The sequence below is a fragment of the Onthophagus taurus genome, chromosome 7, assembly GCF_036711975.1.
Source record: "Onthophagus taurus isolate NC chromosome 7, IU_Otau_3.0, whole genome shotgun sequence".
In the NCBI taxonomy this organism is placed as follows: Eukaryota; Metazoa; Arthropoda; class Insecta; order Coleoptera; family Scarabaeidae; genus Onthophagus; species Onthophagus taurus.
Window position 1 is genome coordinate 6,548,885 of NC_091972.1, and position 19,714 is coordinate 6,568,598.

The 19,714-nt window shown below is 36.5% G+C and overlaps 1 protein-coding gene across 5 annotated transcripts in view; it reads right to left on the reverse strand.

Annotated features, from left to right (window-relative positions):
- The window catches only part of LOC111418807 (Meis homeobox homothorax), a 119,377-nt gene that overhangs the window by 51,431 nt on the left and 48,232 nt on the right, over positions 1 to 19,714 (reverse strand). For 3 of the 5 annotated variants that reach the window (XM_071198136.1, XM_071198134.1, XM_023051479.2), the window contains exon 8: positions 6,197 to 6,205. The exons of the other annotated variants lie outside the window; for them this stretch is intronic. In XM_071198136.1, coding sequence (XP_071054237.1) covers positions 6,197 to 6,205 — 9 coding nt within the window. The remainder of the gene's footprint in view (positions 1 to 6,196; positions 6,206 to 19,714) is intronic. 5 annotated transcript variants of the gene reach the window in all.

Sequence of the window (19,714 nt, forward strand, 5' to 3'; positions counted from 1 at the left end):
CGCAACCATATTATTACCATCATTGAGCCAATTAACGAGGTAGTTTGTGTACGATACCTGATTATCGAGATTACATAAAGTTGGAGCTGTCAGTTGTCACTTGTCATAATTTATGATAGATGGCATTGTGGCGACATCGATTGTTTTAGTAACTATTAAACGTCAGTGATGATATTTTAAAACAAAACATAAATTAATACTTTATTTTAATGATTTTTAGTCAATTAAGGTGATATAGCAGTAGAATAAAAGAGTGATGACGAAAAGAGGATGGGTTTGTGTGAAATCGACCACATGGTAAGTTGCTGTGCTCTCCTCAAGATTGTGGTTTTGACACATGATCCTTAATTCTTAAAATTAAGACGGAGAATAATCTCAGTATCAAGAGACTCGACCAGAAACATACAAAACAAAAGGAATGCTAGGAACTACAAAAATGAAAATAGTGCGTAGAACATTTGGGAAAACATTGATGGACATTGGTATTGGGCAGAAAGAAGAAATAGAAAGAGCACATCGACTGAATGACAGAAGAACGAATAGTGAAAATAATACGGGACAAATCACCATCGGGGCGAAGAACCATTGAAAGACCTAGAAAAAGATGGAGCGAGCGACAACCTTCTAAACGATTAGGGGGCAAAAAAGTGAAAAAAAAAAACAGGCAGCTATGCCTAAATATAAAAGGAAGAAGAGAAGAAGAAAAATATACAATAATCTAGCACTAACAACCAAAACTAATACTAGACCTAGCACTAGAAATATTCGGGTTTAGCCGAACGTCTCTTAAGACGGCTAAACCCGAATGTTTCTAGTTTTAGGTCTAGTGTTAGTTTCAATTTTAGTGTTAGTTCTGGTGTTAGTTCTTATTCAGCGTTATATTGTTGCATATTTTTAATTGAACAAAAACTAGAACTAACCCTAGACCTAGAAACATTCGAGTTTAGCCGAATGTCTCTTAAGACGGCTAAACCCGAATGTTTCTAGTTCTAGGTCTGTTATTCAGTGCTAGATTGTTGTATATTTTCTTCTTCCTTCTGTATTTAGGCATAACTACCTGTTTTTGAGAATAACCTCAGTATCAAGAAGTAGAAGATGCAGTTAAAATAATGTGGGACTGTATTGGGTTCACTCCAAGATTGAAATAGCGTCAGGAACTTTCTTTTTGTATGCAACTTCTTGTATGATTGGATTTTATGGACAGTATTTTCTTTATTTACAATTTATGAGTTATATTTCTTGTTAGATTAGCAGAGATTATCTTCTCAAACATCTTGAAATTTGTGCAATTGTTTAAGTAAGCATGTTGTGAATCTTTTAGTTTTAAAATAGTCAGAACTTCGCTAGCTGGTTACCCTTTAGTATGATCAATTTGGTCTGAGTAGTTTCTTTTCAACTTTGTGGTAAATACATCAAATTGGGTTTTTTTCGGAATTTAATAATGAAATGCTCCTATGTGAATATGTTGGACATACTTTAAACACAATTTTTGTCTTGAAGGAAGTCCTACTCGATCGTAATTAGTTGTGGTGGAAAACAGTGCCTCTTAAAGTTATCATTTGTTCCTTGACAAGTTGAAGCAGAATTAAATTGCTATTCTGTGTGAATTTTAGCATTAATAGCGATTAATTTTACATTAGAGCATACAGATAAGGTTGCACAACTAGGAATGCAGAGGACATATCTTCGTCTTTTGTGGGTGAATTCGTACGAGATTCTACTGGCAAAATTTTGTATTTGATCTTGATGGGTTACACAAAGGGTCATACAAAGGTAGTTAAGATGCAACACATAACGAGATACAGGAAGATATAAAATAGTTTTATTGCTGCACTCGTTGGATATGATTGGACTGGATTGTGCTCTACTGATTGCGAAATGATTTCCACTTTACTTGCACCTTGTTCATTGCTATGCTAAAACAAAATTGTTCTTGTAAATATTACACCTGTTGCACAAAGAGCACTGAAATTACGAATTCGCCTACGATATGGCTCAGACGCAGTGGTCACTTCTGTCACAAAATCGATAATGACAAACATGATTGTTGCAAAATGCAAACGATATTGCGTGTATAAAGTATACATTGGTGAAAAGACATTATCAACAACGATAATTTTGACGTGCAATAGATTGCCAAGAATTTTCAAAGAATATCAAAATATTTATTTTAATGATTTTCAATGATACTGAAGAATTTCTTATCATTTTGAAGAATAACGAGAAACTTGTAATAAAAAACATGTATCCAGAAGATTTCAGAACGATTTCCAGAGATTATCAAAATTTCTTTAGAGGATATAATAATATCCAGAAATGTCTAAAAATATTCCTGAATGTACAAGAACTTTCTAGGGATATACAGTGATTCCAAAAATTTCTAGAGAATTTTTTATCCAATAAGATCTAAACATAAGAATATTTAGGAAAGTTAAAGAAGATTTCCATAGCAACTTAATCATAATAATGAATTAAATTGCATTATAACGAGATAAACAATAATAAAATAACTAAATTCGAAAATGAACTTCTGTTGGTTCACTTGATAGACACAAGGTCAACTAATTGATATTAAATGTTAAAACTGATTCAGGACAAACAGATGTTTATTTGATTGAAGTTCACTTCATGTTAACTTCTAAATGATTTATAGCTTTCGAAACGGTACAAGACGATAAAATTCCTTTAATTCTTAATCGTAAATTTTTTTTTTCTTTTCAGCATGATAATAATGAACAAAATAAAAAGAAATTCCCCCCGTTTTCTTTGAACCTTCCGTGCGAAAGCAAGTTGTGTAGTAAAAAACCAAGTTTCCCTTCAGACAGGTTACTTTCGGTTGTTTCAATTCATTGGGAAAATTGCGTATACGCGTAGAGAAAATGTTCTTCGTGACGTGTGAGCCCGAAGGCAGCCCGTCATGCGATACACCTGTTAGCGTTTCCTCGGGGGACCACGGAGACCCCCCTAATGTGAGTTCTAAACAGATTTTAATGCAGTAAAACAATGACTCGGGGTTCTACTACCCTCTCCGACTCCTTTCATAATCGTTTCGTTCGAACGAGCGACGTCGTCCACCGTTGGGGCTCGTAAAACTCCCTGAATTATTAAAACCCCCGCGCATAACCCCTTGAGGACAAACCTCCGATTTCTATGAAAAGGGCGAGAATTAATTCAAATCATCTAAAAGAAACAAATTAATAAATTTAATTTTTTGATAGATAAATTATTGTAATAAAGTTACGACGTTAACGGTGTTAATAATTTGATTTTAAGTTTCAATTAGATGTGAAAAATTATCGCTCTCGGTCGTAAATCAGTGAGATAAGGCAATAATAATTACAAGTATAGTAAAATAAAAATTAAAATAAAAAAAAGAAGTAACCGGGGTCGATAGTAAACACATGTTTTAGTAGATAAAACCGAAGTTGAACCGATAATGTGGGTCACGGCGGTATAGAAAAGTCGTGGCAACGCTGCGTCGTTTCGAACCGTTTTTAATTAATTATTTAATTAATTAACGCCGTGGCGTGCCCCGGCGACAAATTGACCACGGCGACGACGACGACGAGGACGCAAAATCGTTCCCAACACAAAGTCTCTCGACACGAACCCCGAGCCTTTGTACACGGTAATGCACTGTTTTCACCGTTTTTAATGGGATTTCCCTCGAAACTGCACATTCATCATACGAAATCGATAGTTAACATGGATACATATACAACCCGAAGCTTTATTTGACATTTCTAACTTTATAAACGGTTTTACATTTTTATATGTACACATATCTTTAAATAGGTAATTTTGTAACATTATCTCAAAATATATTAAAGATCAAAATTGTAATAAAATTAAGCTAGACTGCAAGATATGAAAAATAACAAGGCTTCCGAGCCTGGAGAATCTACCTATAGAACTAATTAAACAAGCTACCATGAAAGTCTTGGAAATAATATCACGATATTTAACAAATGTCTTAAAGGACATGTCATTCCACTAGATTGGGAAAAGTCCCAAATAATTAAGTCATTACTTGAAAGGTTATATGGAATAACTAGGATAGAAAGTGGTTTCAGACTTGGAAGATCTTGCGTAGATGATTTATTCACGCTTAAACACCTAGTTGAGAAGAAGCTGGCAAAAGGAAGGGAAATACATATTGCATATAGCATAGATCTAAGAACAGCGTTCAATATGGTCCCGCTTCAAAAATTATGGATTGCCCTGACAGATGCAGGCATCAACAGAACTTACATCCATGCTGTGAACTTATCCCTAACACGGCAGAGATTCAGATAGGAAAACTCACAAATCATACTTTTTCTCCTACAAAAGGTGTCAAACAGAGATGCTGCCTCTCTCCCATAATATTCAAGATCTATATCCACTCAACCCTAAAACATTGGAAAAGGAAATGCAACCCAATGGGATGACCAAATAGTTCTTGCGGACGAAGAGGATATGAGGTATATGTTAAATAAACCAGAAGAAGAATATAATAAGTGGGGCTTGGAAATGAACAGAGGTAAGACATGTAGACCAGTACGAATACCTTGGGGTAGTTATAAACGAAGACGAAAAGGACAATAAAGATATAATGAGGAAAGTTGGCAAACGATAAAGGCAATGCATTCGATTCTGTACCAACCTAACGATACAAACGAAGAAAAATATTTTTAGGGCCATTATAGAAGCATTAATGACGTATGGGGCAGAAAACAAAGATACAACTCGAAAGCTGCTATCAGCAGAGGTAATGTTTTGGAGAAGATGCTGCGAGCATAACCATGCTGGACCGAGTTGAAAATGAGGAAATAAGAAGAAGAATGACGGCACAAAACTCAATAATAGACACTATAAATGAAAAGCAACTAAAATGGTATGGACATCTACGCCGAATGAATAAAGAGAGAATCAACAATAAAAAAAGCTGCAAATACTCTCCAAATAGAAATAGAAAAAATAAATTATTTATTGAAACGATTTTTTTTAACTAAATTCTTAGATGAACTAATGAACTGTGAGGAAATTATACAAATTACAATGAATTTATCATGTGGTGTATTGTTGACAATAACAAATACCCACAAAATTCATAGTTGACAGTTGAATTGATTACAAATAATAAACATTCTCTTCAAGTTGAACGATATAAAATGACAATAAAATTGAAATATTAAGTGGGACAAATACTGATTGTGAATAATTGCGAACAATTTAAGTGTATAAATAATTTTGAAATTAATTGTTGCTATTTAATCTTAATTAAATATTTTTACGTAACATCATAATTTTCTATTTGAATTCTATTTTAAACAAAACATAATTTATACATAATTTAAATTCTTTATTTATCAACAGTCGAACAAATTAATTAATACAATAACTGTTATTGTCTCGATTTTGTTTAAAGCAAACTTATAAAACGATTATCATTATCATAATACAGTAAAAGTGCCATTTGAAAGTGAATTCGAGGCGTTTAATATTAATTGACCTCGGAAAAATTACAATATCTTATTACACAATTTGTTAAAGTTAAAAAAAGTTATTAATAAATTAAAACATAAAAGTAAATAAAGAAAAATGACGACTACGTTTAAAAGATTAAATTATTTGTAAATCAGCGACGTTTTAATATTTTAATATCGCAATTTCGTACGTATTTTTAAAAATTTTATTATTACCTAATTAAAAAATAAAAAGAAAATATGAGACAAACTCGCAAACAATGTTTATTTGTTTCGCTATCTCACGTATTTTAAATTTCTTAATTAGTAGGCACATCGTTAACAAGAACGTAAAATAAAAATTAAATGGGTAATAAAAAAAAAGTTTTTTCTATTCGTATCATTTTTTTGAGAAACCTGCAGATTAAGCGTTTATCCTTCAAGTTATATTAATCTAATTTTTATCCCTCCCTCAATTTTGGGTTAACCCCAAATAACAAAATAGAATACGTGACGTCGTCTCCCGTTATCACTTATCGATAAAATGGGGGGTAACAAAACGCACAACGAATACATAAAAAGATCCCTTTCTTTCCGGGGTAAAAGAACATACCATTTTTTCAACAAAATAAATAAAAACATTAATGAACAAGAGCTTATTTTCTTACCAAAATCTTGGGGATATTTGACGTTGTAAAGTCAGTACGGTGATATAAGGGTGACTCTTCGATTTAGATTAAACCACTTACCCATGGCATCTGAAACAGAAAGAAAGACGAATGAGATCTTCGAGGTTCGAGAGGTGCCTCTTTTGTTTGGTAATCATCTGTCAACGCGTCTTCAAGTAAACATCAAGACCCGGCGTCCTAGCCTCTCATAATGGAGGCGACGAACGCTGTTTTAAATAAGTAAACATCCCGCGACGTCGTCGTCGTCTTCGTCGTCTTGGACGAGTTGACGTTCGTTGAAAGTGGAAATAGTAAAGTAGACGAGAGAGAATTTGTAACCGTGAATTGGATTTATTTATTTATTTCTTTTTTTTTGGAATCGAGAGTGTTATTTGTCACACATTAAAGAATGTAGTTAGAATTAAAGTAAAATGAAAATAAGATATGTAATAAATTTGACAGTTTGTGTTATACAAAAATAATTATTTGTATTATTCAAATAAGTTTTATATACTATGCACTGTATTGAGATGTCAATTGTTTCGATAATTAGGTCATCCTGCACATCCTGCAAAAAATACTACCAAAACTTTGTCCATAAATTCATCTTCATCATCAATGTGTCAAAATGTGGAACCTTTATTCCGTTCCTCAGACTCTTGTGCTTCCGTCATGTTCATGAGATCTCTTTTTTAGCAGATTCGTTCATAGTGAAGACCTTGCATTTGTTATTTCAATTATTTCAAGTGGGCAAGAGGAAATTTTACGAGCAATACCTTATGGAGGTTGTTATATGATTACCATCCTCAACTCACCGGTGAAATCAAACTCTTAGAGATGATCATCTAAGGAATCTACTTTTCTGGTTACTTTATTTAGTGCGAACGCGTAAATCCAAATATTTTAGCACATTCTCAACTAGCTGTAAGTAGTTTTGCCCCAGCAGATAGCTTTAAAGACATTGTTCTTCATAATGGTGTATTCAGCTTCGTGAGTTCATATCAGTAACTGAAAACGTCGTTTCTGCGTTTGAGAGAAATCAATTTTGCTCTCGATCCTGTTCTTTTCTCCAAGTGCCAAAAACTCACAAGAAGTTTACAGTAGGTATTGCTAAGAGAACTGTTCATAAGAACGATTATGTAAGATTTTGGGCCCAAATTTCGGCAAACACGGGGTGATGAGTTTTTCTTGCAGACTTTTCCTCGAGTCATTTCTACAGAAAGTCAAATTTTACAAGCAACAGAAAGGATAATCATAAACTCATCATATCCACCGATTAAATGAATCTCCGAGGAGATTATCTCCTGAGAAACTACCGTCCAAGTTACCTTCGGCCTCTATTTATACTAGGGTGAACTATACTAGAAAGATTTGAATATCAGTCTTGCTTAAAAGCGACCAAGAAATCTAATATCTCGTCTTTCTGCATATGTTGTGTGTCTGAGGTTGAATAGGTTCTGTTTGTGGATTAGGTTCGTTGCTTTTTTGTCGATATGTAACTTGATTTCAAGTGGTCGAGTAACATAATATCCATCCTTAAATCATGCCATGATTCGAAGTGACAGAACCTCACCAGGGATTCTAATGGGACTGTCATACATGAGTGTTACTATTATTGCTAAGAGCCACAACAGGATTCTGGATAGAACTTTTATTCATATATTATGGCGTTCGGTATGATGTGGTTTCTGGGGTTGACTTCTGGTATCCAAATAAAGAAATCATAAAATACTCCAATAAAATTCCTCCAATACACTGCTGTATGAAACGGCAGGGATTATTAATTAGACATTGCCAAATGCGAACATATTAATGTTCTGATAATTCCAGTTGTATATAATTAGGAGAATCACCTTACACAGTCCGTTCCAGAACTTCTAATTAGGATAAATTTTAACATTAGTTAGGATTTAGATTTTTCTATGTGTATATATAGCTTAACGTTTTATAGACCAATGGTAAAATGATACCTCACAAGTCGCTGAGCCAGGCAACCAACATATCTATAATTCACATGTTACAAGTAAAGTTAGAGTGCACAGTTGTTTCTAATTGTATAGTGTAAGAAACAAAAGATATTCCATTTAAACCAGATTGGGACATAGGTAACAGTCGCTTTATAATGTTGAATACTGCATCCAGTGTCTTATGGTATCAGGATTTCGGTTGCTTCAACACATAACGCACTGTACTTAATAATAACATTCTAAATAGTAGTCTAATAAAAAAACAACTTAATGGTTAAATGTAAGGAGTACGGAAAAACAGTAAATATATGAGCAAAGCTAAGTACAGACTTCAAGGCAATACCTAAGTCGTAAACGCGTCAACCAACCTGGATAGTTAACGAGGTTAGTAAAGTTTTTTTTATGGACAGCAAAATCATTAGGTTAACAAGAATTGAAGCCATTTCTAAAACATCTCCTAATCATGGATAATTTTATCAACCAACACATAGGTACAACTGTATGCTTATTCATGAAGCGATAATTTTACCTTAATGTCAGAGGCGATTACTCGTATATTATAAATTATGACAGCGTCATGATGGATTAGTGATACTCCTAGCTACACTGAAAAAGGTTTGATAAAGATAAAGTATGGGAGTGAAACAGCAAATAGATTGTAATAGAAAATATGACAGAAAAATGTACTTTTAAGTTCAATAAATCGATTTTGACAAATAATAATAAAAATCGACTCTGGCAAATAAGCAAAATAAGATTTTTAAAATTAAACTTGTGGTGTTTCGATAAGTTAACGATGTAACAATTAAGTGAGCGGTAATTGTCTTGAGAGCAGGTGTACCATGGGCCGTTGTGGTTATTGATGGTTTGGGTTAAAAACCATTTTTCGAAGAAAAACGTCTCTGAAAATTAATAGGTTTTGAAATTTAGTTTCTAACGACGATGTTTTTCGAGCTTCTACTAACGAACGCCCGTTTCGATAAGTTATAATTTACCTTAATTGGTTAATACCTGTAAAATTAACGATGGTATTTAATGTAATTTGATGAAGGTAAACGGTTTTTGGTTTCTAAAACGAGTACATTTTTTTCTTGTTTAAACATCCGCATTTTTTCACTCTACGCGTTACCGTTTATTTGCGCGCTTACAGGTGCTTAGGAAATGAATGCATTGCAGTAAATCATACGTGACATGTTTGCTTAAAACCGATTGATCCTATTAAGAAAACTAATTATTTACTTTACACTTGGATAGGATGGTCAACGCCTTTCCCGTCAATCATATATATAAATATTTCCGCCCATACCTAACGCTTCACATTTAAATCGGAAATACTCTTACATTTTAGTGACTTTAGTCACACCGATTACCCTTAAATAATAATTACCACCAAGGTGTCAAACCTTGGCAGAGTACAAGACGCCCTAATACCTTCAAATGCCTTCTCTAAGACTCCCTTATCTCCACCCCTGTTACCGTCTTACAATTAACGGGAATAGTCTTTATCTGATGTACGAAGAACATTCTCTCGCATTCGTGTCAGAGAAGATTCTGAGAGAAGGGAGGAGGGTTTTTCCTGCGGGAGATGCCCCATTCGACTACCACTATTCGGCTATCGCACGGTCCGTCGGGGAAACAACGTACAATACCCGACAACCGTGGAAGAGCACCCCCGGTATATCGAAAAGGGGGCCCTTCTCTCCATTGTCCGACGTTTGCAGATCGGAAAAGATCAACTCTCAGACCGGAACCCTCCCTCTCCGGGGGAAAGCACAAGGGCACTTCTGAAACGATCGCATCGCGAACCGCGTTAACCGATTGCGTTACGAACAGACTGTTGCTCTTCCCTGTTGAGGACTGAGGACGACACCGGTTGAGTATTAAGAGGACAAGGATCATTCAATTGTTCGCTTGATACCCTATTTTAGATACATATAAAGCTTTTTGATATCTACACTAAGTTGTGGTTTTGATTGGTTTAAATAAATATTTAACATTTAGATTAATTTTAAGCATACAGATTTAAATTAAAACTAAAAGGTTTTAAGAGAATTTAATTTACGAGAATCGAATATATAGTGAATTTCACTTAAGATGTAATATACTAAAATATATTTCCATAGAAAGCAGGGCGTACCTACTTACTTTGTCCCATATAAAATGCAGTAAAACCTCGATATAACGGATTAATACGGAGAAGGTAGTGTCCGTTATAGTTCAATAAAAATATACAATAATGTAGTGCTGAACAAAAGAATAAAACTAGACTAACGCTAGAACACCGTACCTCTCTTAAGACAGCTGGTAGGTCGTAGGTAGCGCTAGTTAGCATAAAATATCACTATATTGCATATTTTTATTGAACTAAAACTAGAACTAAGGTCTCTCAAGACGGCTAAACCCGAATGATTGTAGTTTTAGGTATAGTGTTAGTTCTAGTAACAGTGCTAGTGTAAAACTAGAACTAACACTAGACCTAGAACTAGAATCATTCGAGTTTAGCCGTCTTTAGAGACGTGCGGCTAAACCCAAATGATTCTAGTTCTAGGTATAGTGATAATTCGGGTTTTACACTTGCACTGTTACTACGTAGAACTAACACTATACCTAGAACTAGAATCATTTGGGTTTAGCCGTGCGTCTCTTAAGACGGCCGAAAACTCAGGGTTATCATAAGAACATCACCTATTCCTTTGGTATTCTATATATTCCTATTCCTATTCCGTTGGGTTGGATAGTTTTACTATCCAATACCTGTACTATTAAGCTATGTTGCATTTTATGTGGAACAGTGCAAGTACACAGTAGTTTCGTAACTATGGTTACTGTATTCATATATTTCGAGTTATATGAAATTCCCTGTAGATGAGTTTTCATTGATTTTTGTTGCAAATAAGTAAGAAAATAAAATGAATAAATTTATAGATAGTTTAAAGTCATGAATCAATTATTACATCAATTTGAAAACATATCTTTGGGCGTAACTTGGATCGTAAAAGTCGTTCTGTAAAAGTTGCCAACGCCGCCCGATCATAGAATTACATAAAAATAAATCGACGACGACCAATGGAAACAAACATCCTCCCGATTCCGGGAGGTCTAATTTTTCTATGACGGCCGTCATAAAACGAGTTCGCCAGCTTTCTACAAAGGGATCAAAGAAACTCGCGCCCGATAGATATATATTTGTTCTGGACGAATGATAAATCCGAGACGGCCGTGTTGTTATTCCAGGCGCACTTTTTTCCGGGACGTCGTAAATAACGGGCGAACGGTGGGTGCGTGTCCTAAGGTGTCTGACCGCCACTTACAGGGGGCGGTTCGGGGGGTTGACGAAGCCGATATGGCGGTTGAACACGCACGGGAACGGTCCATCTGCGCCCAACCCCCAACCCCTAAATTGCCCCTTTTCAGAAAAGAAAAAGACTCTTCGCACCTGATTTTAATGGAAATTCGCATCGTCGTAGTCGAAGGGGGAGAAAACGAGCGAAAATATATAAACATTAATTAAATGGGGGGTGGTTCCCCCGCCTAATCCTATAATAAAGGGCGTTGCTGGTATTATGCAACGGATTGTTATGTGTTGATCAAGAAAACGGGGCCTCAGCACCACCGACGACGTAATTGCGGGGGCGGCTATTGCTTTTTTAACCAAATACCAGGGGCGATAATGGCCTATTACGCCCACGGACCGGATTAATTTCGCACCATGGTATGGAGGGTGAAAAAAAAACGAAACCTCCTCCGAATTAGGAGAAGTTAAGAAGCCGAATCGGGTACTTCTTTTTTATCTTTGTTCTGTTCGCACATTTGTTTTTTGACGCCGGTGCCGCCACCGCATTCCTGAAACTGCCAATCGAACCATAAAGTTCTTACAACATCAAATACCGTACATACCTCGAGTTAAGAGTACGTTCAGAAACTCAAAGTACAAATAAGATAACTTTTGTTTTTAAATTTTTAATTCCTATTTAGCATTTTTTGACTTGACAGCAACATAAAGATTAATACAGTACTTCTCAAAAGTTTTTATAAATAGATAGTATATATCTTTGTTGTTAAAGATGATGATTTCTCGGACAACCTTCTTCTTCTTCTCCATTTAATCAAAACCAAATATCCCGTCGCCTGACAAAGAATAGGTCCGTTTGGCACCTGTGGAATTCCCTTTTTATCCGAACGGTGGGGTAGGGGGGTGCCGTCCGGTGTGATACGATAATTATCCGTCCATTCTGCGATTGAATCGGACGCGGTCGAAAGGGGGCCTTAACCCACTACTACCTGAGCCTTGGACACAAAGCGAACGGCCGTCCGCATTGTGGTTCTCATTACCGGGCATTCAGACGAAATGAAATTAGTTCGCATTCAGCGCAGGCCGCCGCAGCCAGGGTTCCCCCCATATCCCCTCGTAACCGCCGCCCTCCTAACGACCGTCTCGCGGACTTACTGATAAAAACAAATGACCCCAACGACAACGACAACAGCGATGAGGACGAAGACGGCGGCGACGAGGAAGAAGACACCCTTCTTCCGCCCCGGTTTCTAACTTATTCATTCCACGGCGCGCTCTTTTTAAATTATGCAATTTAACGAAATCGCGAGTCTTTTATTTCGGCTGTCGCTATCGGGGCTTTTTCGAACGAACCAACCCCCCGTGCAACCCCCCGGGGAATAAATAGACTAGTTTAATTAAGATATTGGTCGTTATTCTTTGTCTCCCAGTCAGTTGTCAGTTTTTTATCTTTCTTAATTAAGTTTTTAGCCCGTTATCATTTAGACAGTCAACGAAGAGGGTTCATTATTTTTTTGATCTGTTTTTAGTCTTAAGGGAGAAAAATTGTAATCCCCACCCTTAAAACGTTCTTTTTTCCTTTTTCCACCACCTTACTTGGTTCATGTAAAAGTATACTATAAATAAAACGTGCGATCGAAGCGGTTTGGAGCTGCTTATGACAGTAGAATGACTAAGGGGTACGAAAATAATATAAGGGCCCAACCCCGAAGGCCGAACCCCTTGTCGATCGGACTAGCGGCCGGTAATGTAATTAGTCCCCGAAATCATGGTAACGAAATCTCATTCTCGCCCATTATGACGCATTAGAGAACTTGAACGAAGGGAAAGGGAGCTGCAGCCGAGAAAATCGCATTTGCAGTCAATGGGGTGGAAAATGTCGTAGTTTGCATAATCGGCCGGGGCACCCTTAATTAAAAATGTATGGCACGCCGGTCCCGACGACGCCCGACGTCACTCACCGTCAACCCTTGCGATGTCGCATCCCCGTTTTGCATATTTCATGCGCACCCAGAAATCTACGTCCGAGACGTGACGAAACGAAGTGAAAAGAAGAAGAAACAAGGGAACCCGTTGTTACTTTTTTAGTCTCGTTTTTCTTTTATTTATTTTTTTTTTCGTCTTCCTCTTTCTTTTTTTTTCAAGTTAAGTGAGTGGCTCACTCCCAGTCAGTCAGAGTCAAAGGCCGTTTTATTAGGACGGAACGGTGTCGAACGCGCGACTCGCTATAAAGTTTATGTTCGGGTCCTTCCTTACGACTCTGGGTTACTGTCTTTTTACGGACTCCTCAGGTCTTGGGATCCCTCTTATTCGTGGCCCTTCTGCACCACTTACCCTTGAATTAAACGTCCGGAATACGACTACTTCTCACATTTTCATGGACGTAAAACAACACCTGATTGTTTATGATTTTTTACTTGAAATTATATCATCATAAAATTATATCCATATACAGTGAATTTCAATTAAGATGCAATATACAAAAATATATTTCCATAGAAACCAGGGTAGTTTTACTAGCACTGTTACTATGTAGAACTAACATTATACCTAGAACTAGAATCATTTCGGTTTAGCCGCACGTCTCTAAGGAGACGGCTAAACCCGAATGATTCTAGTTCTAGGTATAGTGTTAGTTCTAGTTTTACATTTGCACTGTCATTAAAATTAACACTATACCTAGCATAATCATAATCATTTGGGTTTAGCCGCACGTCTCTAAAGACGGCTGAACCCGAATGACTCTAGTGCTAGGTATAGTGTTAGTTCTACATAGTGCTAGTGTAAAACTAGAACTAACACTAGACCTAGAACTAGAAACATTCGGGTTTAGTCTGAAGACGCACGGCTAAACCCGAAACTTTCTAGTTCTAGGTCTAGTTTTAATTGTTGTGCAGCGCTAGATTGTTGTATATTTTTAATAAATAAAAGTAGAACTAACACTAGAATCATCCATCATCATCCTTTATCATTTTCGAAGCAAAACTTTTTCTTTTCAAAACTACCCTATGCCTGCCTGTACTATTAAGCTATGTTGCATTTTATGTGGGACAGTGCAAGATCATAATAGTTTCGCAACTATGGTTCCCGGTATACATATAGAAGTGAGATTTTAAAATTTGATGTTAACAAAATCATTTTGTTCCAACAATTTTAGGTAGAAGAAAAAGAATGTTACAACAGCATTGAAATGTATATGGTAATTTATACATACAATTTGTGATTGAAATAATAAAAAAAATTGGTACCCTTTTTGCAGAAACGCCCATTTCCGTTCAGGTTCGTATAAAACCGCGCCTGTTTTTCTCGAAAAACAATCTCCTCCTCGGAATTCTTATTGTAATTGCGGCCGATTTTACGACCCCGAGGGTGGAATACGAATTTATCTGCACCGGGGCCCCTTTAATGGGGCGCCCGCGCTCCTCCCACTTTTAGCAGACGCGAGGTCCCCCATTTGTTTTTTGTACAGCGATCCAGGTAGCAAGAGGTTCTTCTTAATTGCGTGCGCGATTTTTCCGCATGCACCTTGCGCGTCAAATTCGAATTTAATGTCGAAATTAAGGGGGCCCGCGGGCGGCGGTGGTGGTGGCGGCCAGGTGGCGCGAGCGAGCCTGGCGCTAATCGACTATTAGTTATGTGCACAATGAAATTTGTCGCTCCGGTTCCCCCCTGCGGCTTCGAGTAAATTATAGGCCATTTTGGGAGCCCGTGCGTGAGGGGCGTTGTTATTTCTAAGGATCCCAAGTAATAGTTTCGTTTATCAGTTTATCGTTAGGTTATAACTAGGTTGGATAAAAAATCTAATTTTAACTAAAAAGAATTATTTTAGTTGCCCTTTTTCACATCCCCCTTTTTCAAGAGAGAAAATGCTAATGGCCTAATGCGATTGCTATCTTTAAAACCGTCGAGAGGCACTTTATCTTATCTCTTCACCCCTTCAAGGTGGTTACCACTAATGGAAGTTGTTTAAGATTAATACTCCCCTTAATTCGTCTAAATAATAGTTTAAAAATATTTTCGTTTATTAATTTCAAATTTCAATAAAAATTTAATTTAATTTTACTCTCCGGAAACAACTAGTCTCAAACATCTGTCTCTAAACCACAAAAGTTCACCCCTGTTACCAATTAAGGTTAAGTAATTCGATAACGAGCAATCGAAAAGACACTGTACTATAGCAAATCGCAGGTGGTCGAGTTCCCGAGAGTCGTCGAACCGAGGAGTCGTTTGCGGTCTCGTAAATCGGTCATGTGCGCGCTTCTGGGGCTTTGTTTATTTGCGTTTTCCTCAAACCCCATCAAAACGACCGCAACAGAAAAGCGACGTCTCGGAAGGGAGGGGGGGGGGGGGCGATATGGAGGAGGCGGCAATTTCTCGCTGCCTCTCGTTCACGGCTCGTCGACTTCCGTTCCCCATATTTCCGCAACTTCTGTCCAACCTAATCCGCCACATCCGACTGGAAACAATGCGGCCCTCAGAAAGATCTTTAAGTCCCTCGGGTGGGGGTGAGCCAAGCTTTGTACTTTCCCCAAATTCTCGTGCGGAAAACCATTTTCAATTTCTAGACTATAAAGAAATTATAATCTCTTTTCTTAGTGTACTGGTATTAAAGTCGTAAGTTTGCAAAAGTAGGTAGATTTTAATGTAATCTTTGATGTTTCAAATAACTTTCTTCTTTGGTTAGAGATTAAGTGTATAGAATGCACAGTTACTACAGTAACAAACTTGAAGAAACCTGAAAAGTGTTGGAGATTGCCAAAACTTACAAAAGATTACGAGAAAATTCCCCATCGTTCAAAAAAGACAGTAACAAAACTTTTAGTGTCATTTCCTCATAGATCCCAAGTACATTAAAGAACAACTATTATTGCTGAGAAAGGTTTCTGTGGAAGAGTATCGTCTTAATCAATAAAGCTCATTGCAAGTGAAGATTAAGAAGGCTTCTGGCGATCGAATGTTATGGACATTCGGAGCACTTTACGGAGGAGAAGATTTTCAGGTGACATAAAAATTCATGTCGTTTAGGCAGATTTTGATTCGTTGATAGGAATATCTAGATTCGTTAAAGGTTTTCAACTCTGGATCATTCATTGATGACCATTTTTCTGGTAATGAAAGAAAATTGATAATCAAAGAATCTTTGCTTTCTAAGATCGTCGAAAAGGGTTTGTGATCGTCATAAATCATTCCTGATTATCGAAAAGATTCCTTTTTGAGATAAAAGATTGGGTTGGGTTCAAGAAAATCTCTTCTACGTCCAGAACTTTCATCTGCTTTAACAATTAAGAATCGTATGAGAGAATTCGAAGTAAAGGAATCATTGCAATGATTTTGTATCAATCTGCTTTGAAGGAAACTTTGAAAGGAGATCAAAAGATGAAACAAATCCCTTGCCATCGACAATCTTCAATGATGACCTGAATCTTCTTCGGTGACCTAGAATGGTCTATAATTACCAGAAATGTTCTGGGACGGGTTGGGTTGGGTTCTTTTTCGAAACCCAACCCAACCAGAAATGGTCTGCGAAGGGTTAGGTTGGGTTCTTTTTCTCTCAGGCGATTCTTAACTGTTAAAGCAGATGAAATTTTTGACGTGGAAGACATTTTCTTGTAATCGGAAAAGATTCCTGGCCTTTACAAAGAATTCTTAGTAATCAAAAAAAGAATAATCTTGGATGTTAAGATGCAATTTCATTACTATATGACTTATATACTCCCAAGTAAATTAAGATACAATTGTTATGGAGGAGGAAAGTTTCTAGAAATAAATGAGCTCATTGTAATTGGAAATACACATGGTTTGAAGAAAATCCTTGGATGATGACGAAAGCTTCTTGTGACTAAAGTTTAATGACATCATTTTCCTGTACATTCATTTGAAGTAAGAATGTTTCCTCAGACGAAGAAGATTGTGGTTAACCAGGTTGAACGAAGATGATTTCAATTAGATCAAGATGATTTCACTTGGACAGAGGACACATCTTTACAAAGAGAAATTAACAGATATGTTTATTTCAAACTGAGAAATATTGACATTATAAACAAGACATTTTAATTTGATGTAAATATCATTTAATTCGTTTATATAATTTTTCAAAATATGAATTCATTATCTGCGTAGTGTTATTTATTGAACTTATTGTTAACATTGTTTATTTGTCTTGTGAATTGCTAATGCGCATCGGAAATAACCGGAGTCAACCCGTCCGTAACGTGATAACCCTTTGGACGTCTCAGACGTTATCGTTGTAGTCCTTCGTCTTAGTAACTCGACTATAAGACCACGGTAGTAATATATCATAAATAAGCGCCGTGTGTGATCTCGTCGACGTAAAGCAGTCGTTAAAAACGATATTATATGGTTTAATTGCCGCCGGTATAGGGCAATTTTACGATAAACGTTTGGTCGCAACCGTTTGGGAACCTCTGCCGCAATATAAACAATAATTATTATCAGCGACGAAGAGTTTACGGCGTCGTAAAGTGACACTTTAATAACTCATTTTCTTCTTTTACTTTTATGCTCATTTAGCGCGTCGTTTTAAGTTTTTAAGTAAAAATGCGAAGTTTAATAAATTGAGAGGATTATGAAAAAGTATTTATTATTGACGTTTAAATTGAAAAATTGAAGCGGTTTTTTGAGAACCTATTCGATTCGACAAGAATGAAAATGTGTATGTACACGGAATAGTATAAAACGGACAGAGTACCAGGACATCGGGGTTTGGTATCGGACCCCAAATCTCAATTTATTGCGACCGCATTAATGCACGTCATCGCCCGCTCATAACTAACGCGAGTTTTTGATTCCCCAGGCCGATATGGACGTAAAATATCGGTCGAAGCGGAGCTCCAACATAACCAACAATTAGTACGAAGAGAATTATTGGACGCGCCGGTATTTTCTAATTAAATTGCTAAATACTTTTTTGCAAGAGACCCCGCATTACATGAGGTTGCTTCTCGCATCTGTCCGCATGTCAACAAATTTATACGTAATTAAATCGTTCTTTCCGTTTCCGAACCATAAAACGACCACCTTATTGGCTACCGTAAGTTATTTACATACAAATTAAACGAACCGTTCTCGGAATCATCACCTACATAGGAGGCAATTTTACATGGGGAAATTAAGTTAAACCGGACCCATTTAAAGATAACAAAACGGGAGAGAATGAAGAACGTTAGAAAGTATGGTAAAGTCCAGGTAAGCAGGTGTACATGTAAGAAGAAGACACGTAGTATACACACATACCCGTGGGTCACATTGTACAAATTAATACCATACGGGTAGATATTGTACAGGATAGCGTGCCACTTCCATAATACAGATAACGAGTCATTTTATTATATTCGATGATGCACCTTCGATGGTACCTCCCTTTCGACGGGGGATTACTAATGAAACGGACGAAACGGGGCACACGATGTAATTGAAAATGCTCCTTCAGATGCATTAGCGTCGATAGCGCTAATGACTAAATCGATAATTGAGGTGCGCGCTAGCGATCGTACAAGTCGAATTACAATCGGTCATTAGAGAGCACGGGGATCGAGGAGTTTTTGGGAGGGACCACGCCCTCCATCTCTTCCGAGGTAATTAAACTGGTAAAAGTTTTAACTTTATCACAGCACCGAATCCGAACGTTCTCTCTCCCTCAATTCACGGCTTGAAAACTTGGAACCAGAACTTTATATCCACTCGAAATTAACTTGAGAATTGAAATTTTCTTAAAGCTCTCTTCTTACAAATTATTAGCTTTCGACAAAAAATTAATTTTATCGAATCCAATTTTCAATTTAATCTAAGTAGTTGTTGAAAAATATCTTAGACTATTTCCATTTATTTATTGCACTATAGATAAATACTATTAGGAGCTGTTTTATTTGTATAACTTCATTAATTTTTTTAATGTTGCAACAAAAAAAGTCTAAACCATACCATGTCATGAGAAACATAACAAAATATAACAATTTTTGACACAAATATACAGAAAACTGGTTAAAACAATTCTCGTACCTGGTTTTATTATCTGTAATAGCACGATGTATATCAGCAAGCAAAAATTGATGTAATATGGAAGTAATGGACTATGATCGATGAAATATATAGAAAAAAATGTCATTGTTCAAACTGCTATCAAAAAGATCAAGGAAGAAGATGATCAAATGTAGATTAGCAGACTCCAAAGGTTATCTCCAGTGAATGATGGAGTGCAGGAACAGATACATAAGTTGAGAGGGAATGCGTCATGCTGGATAATACCCACTAATACCTGCACATCGCGATAAACTCAAGTAATATGTGGTTATTAAATACAATTTTAGAGGCAACTATGTA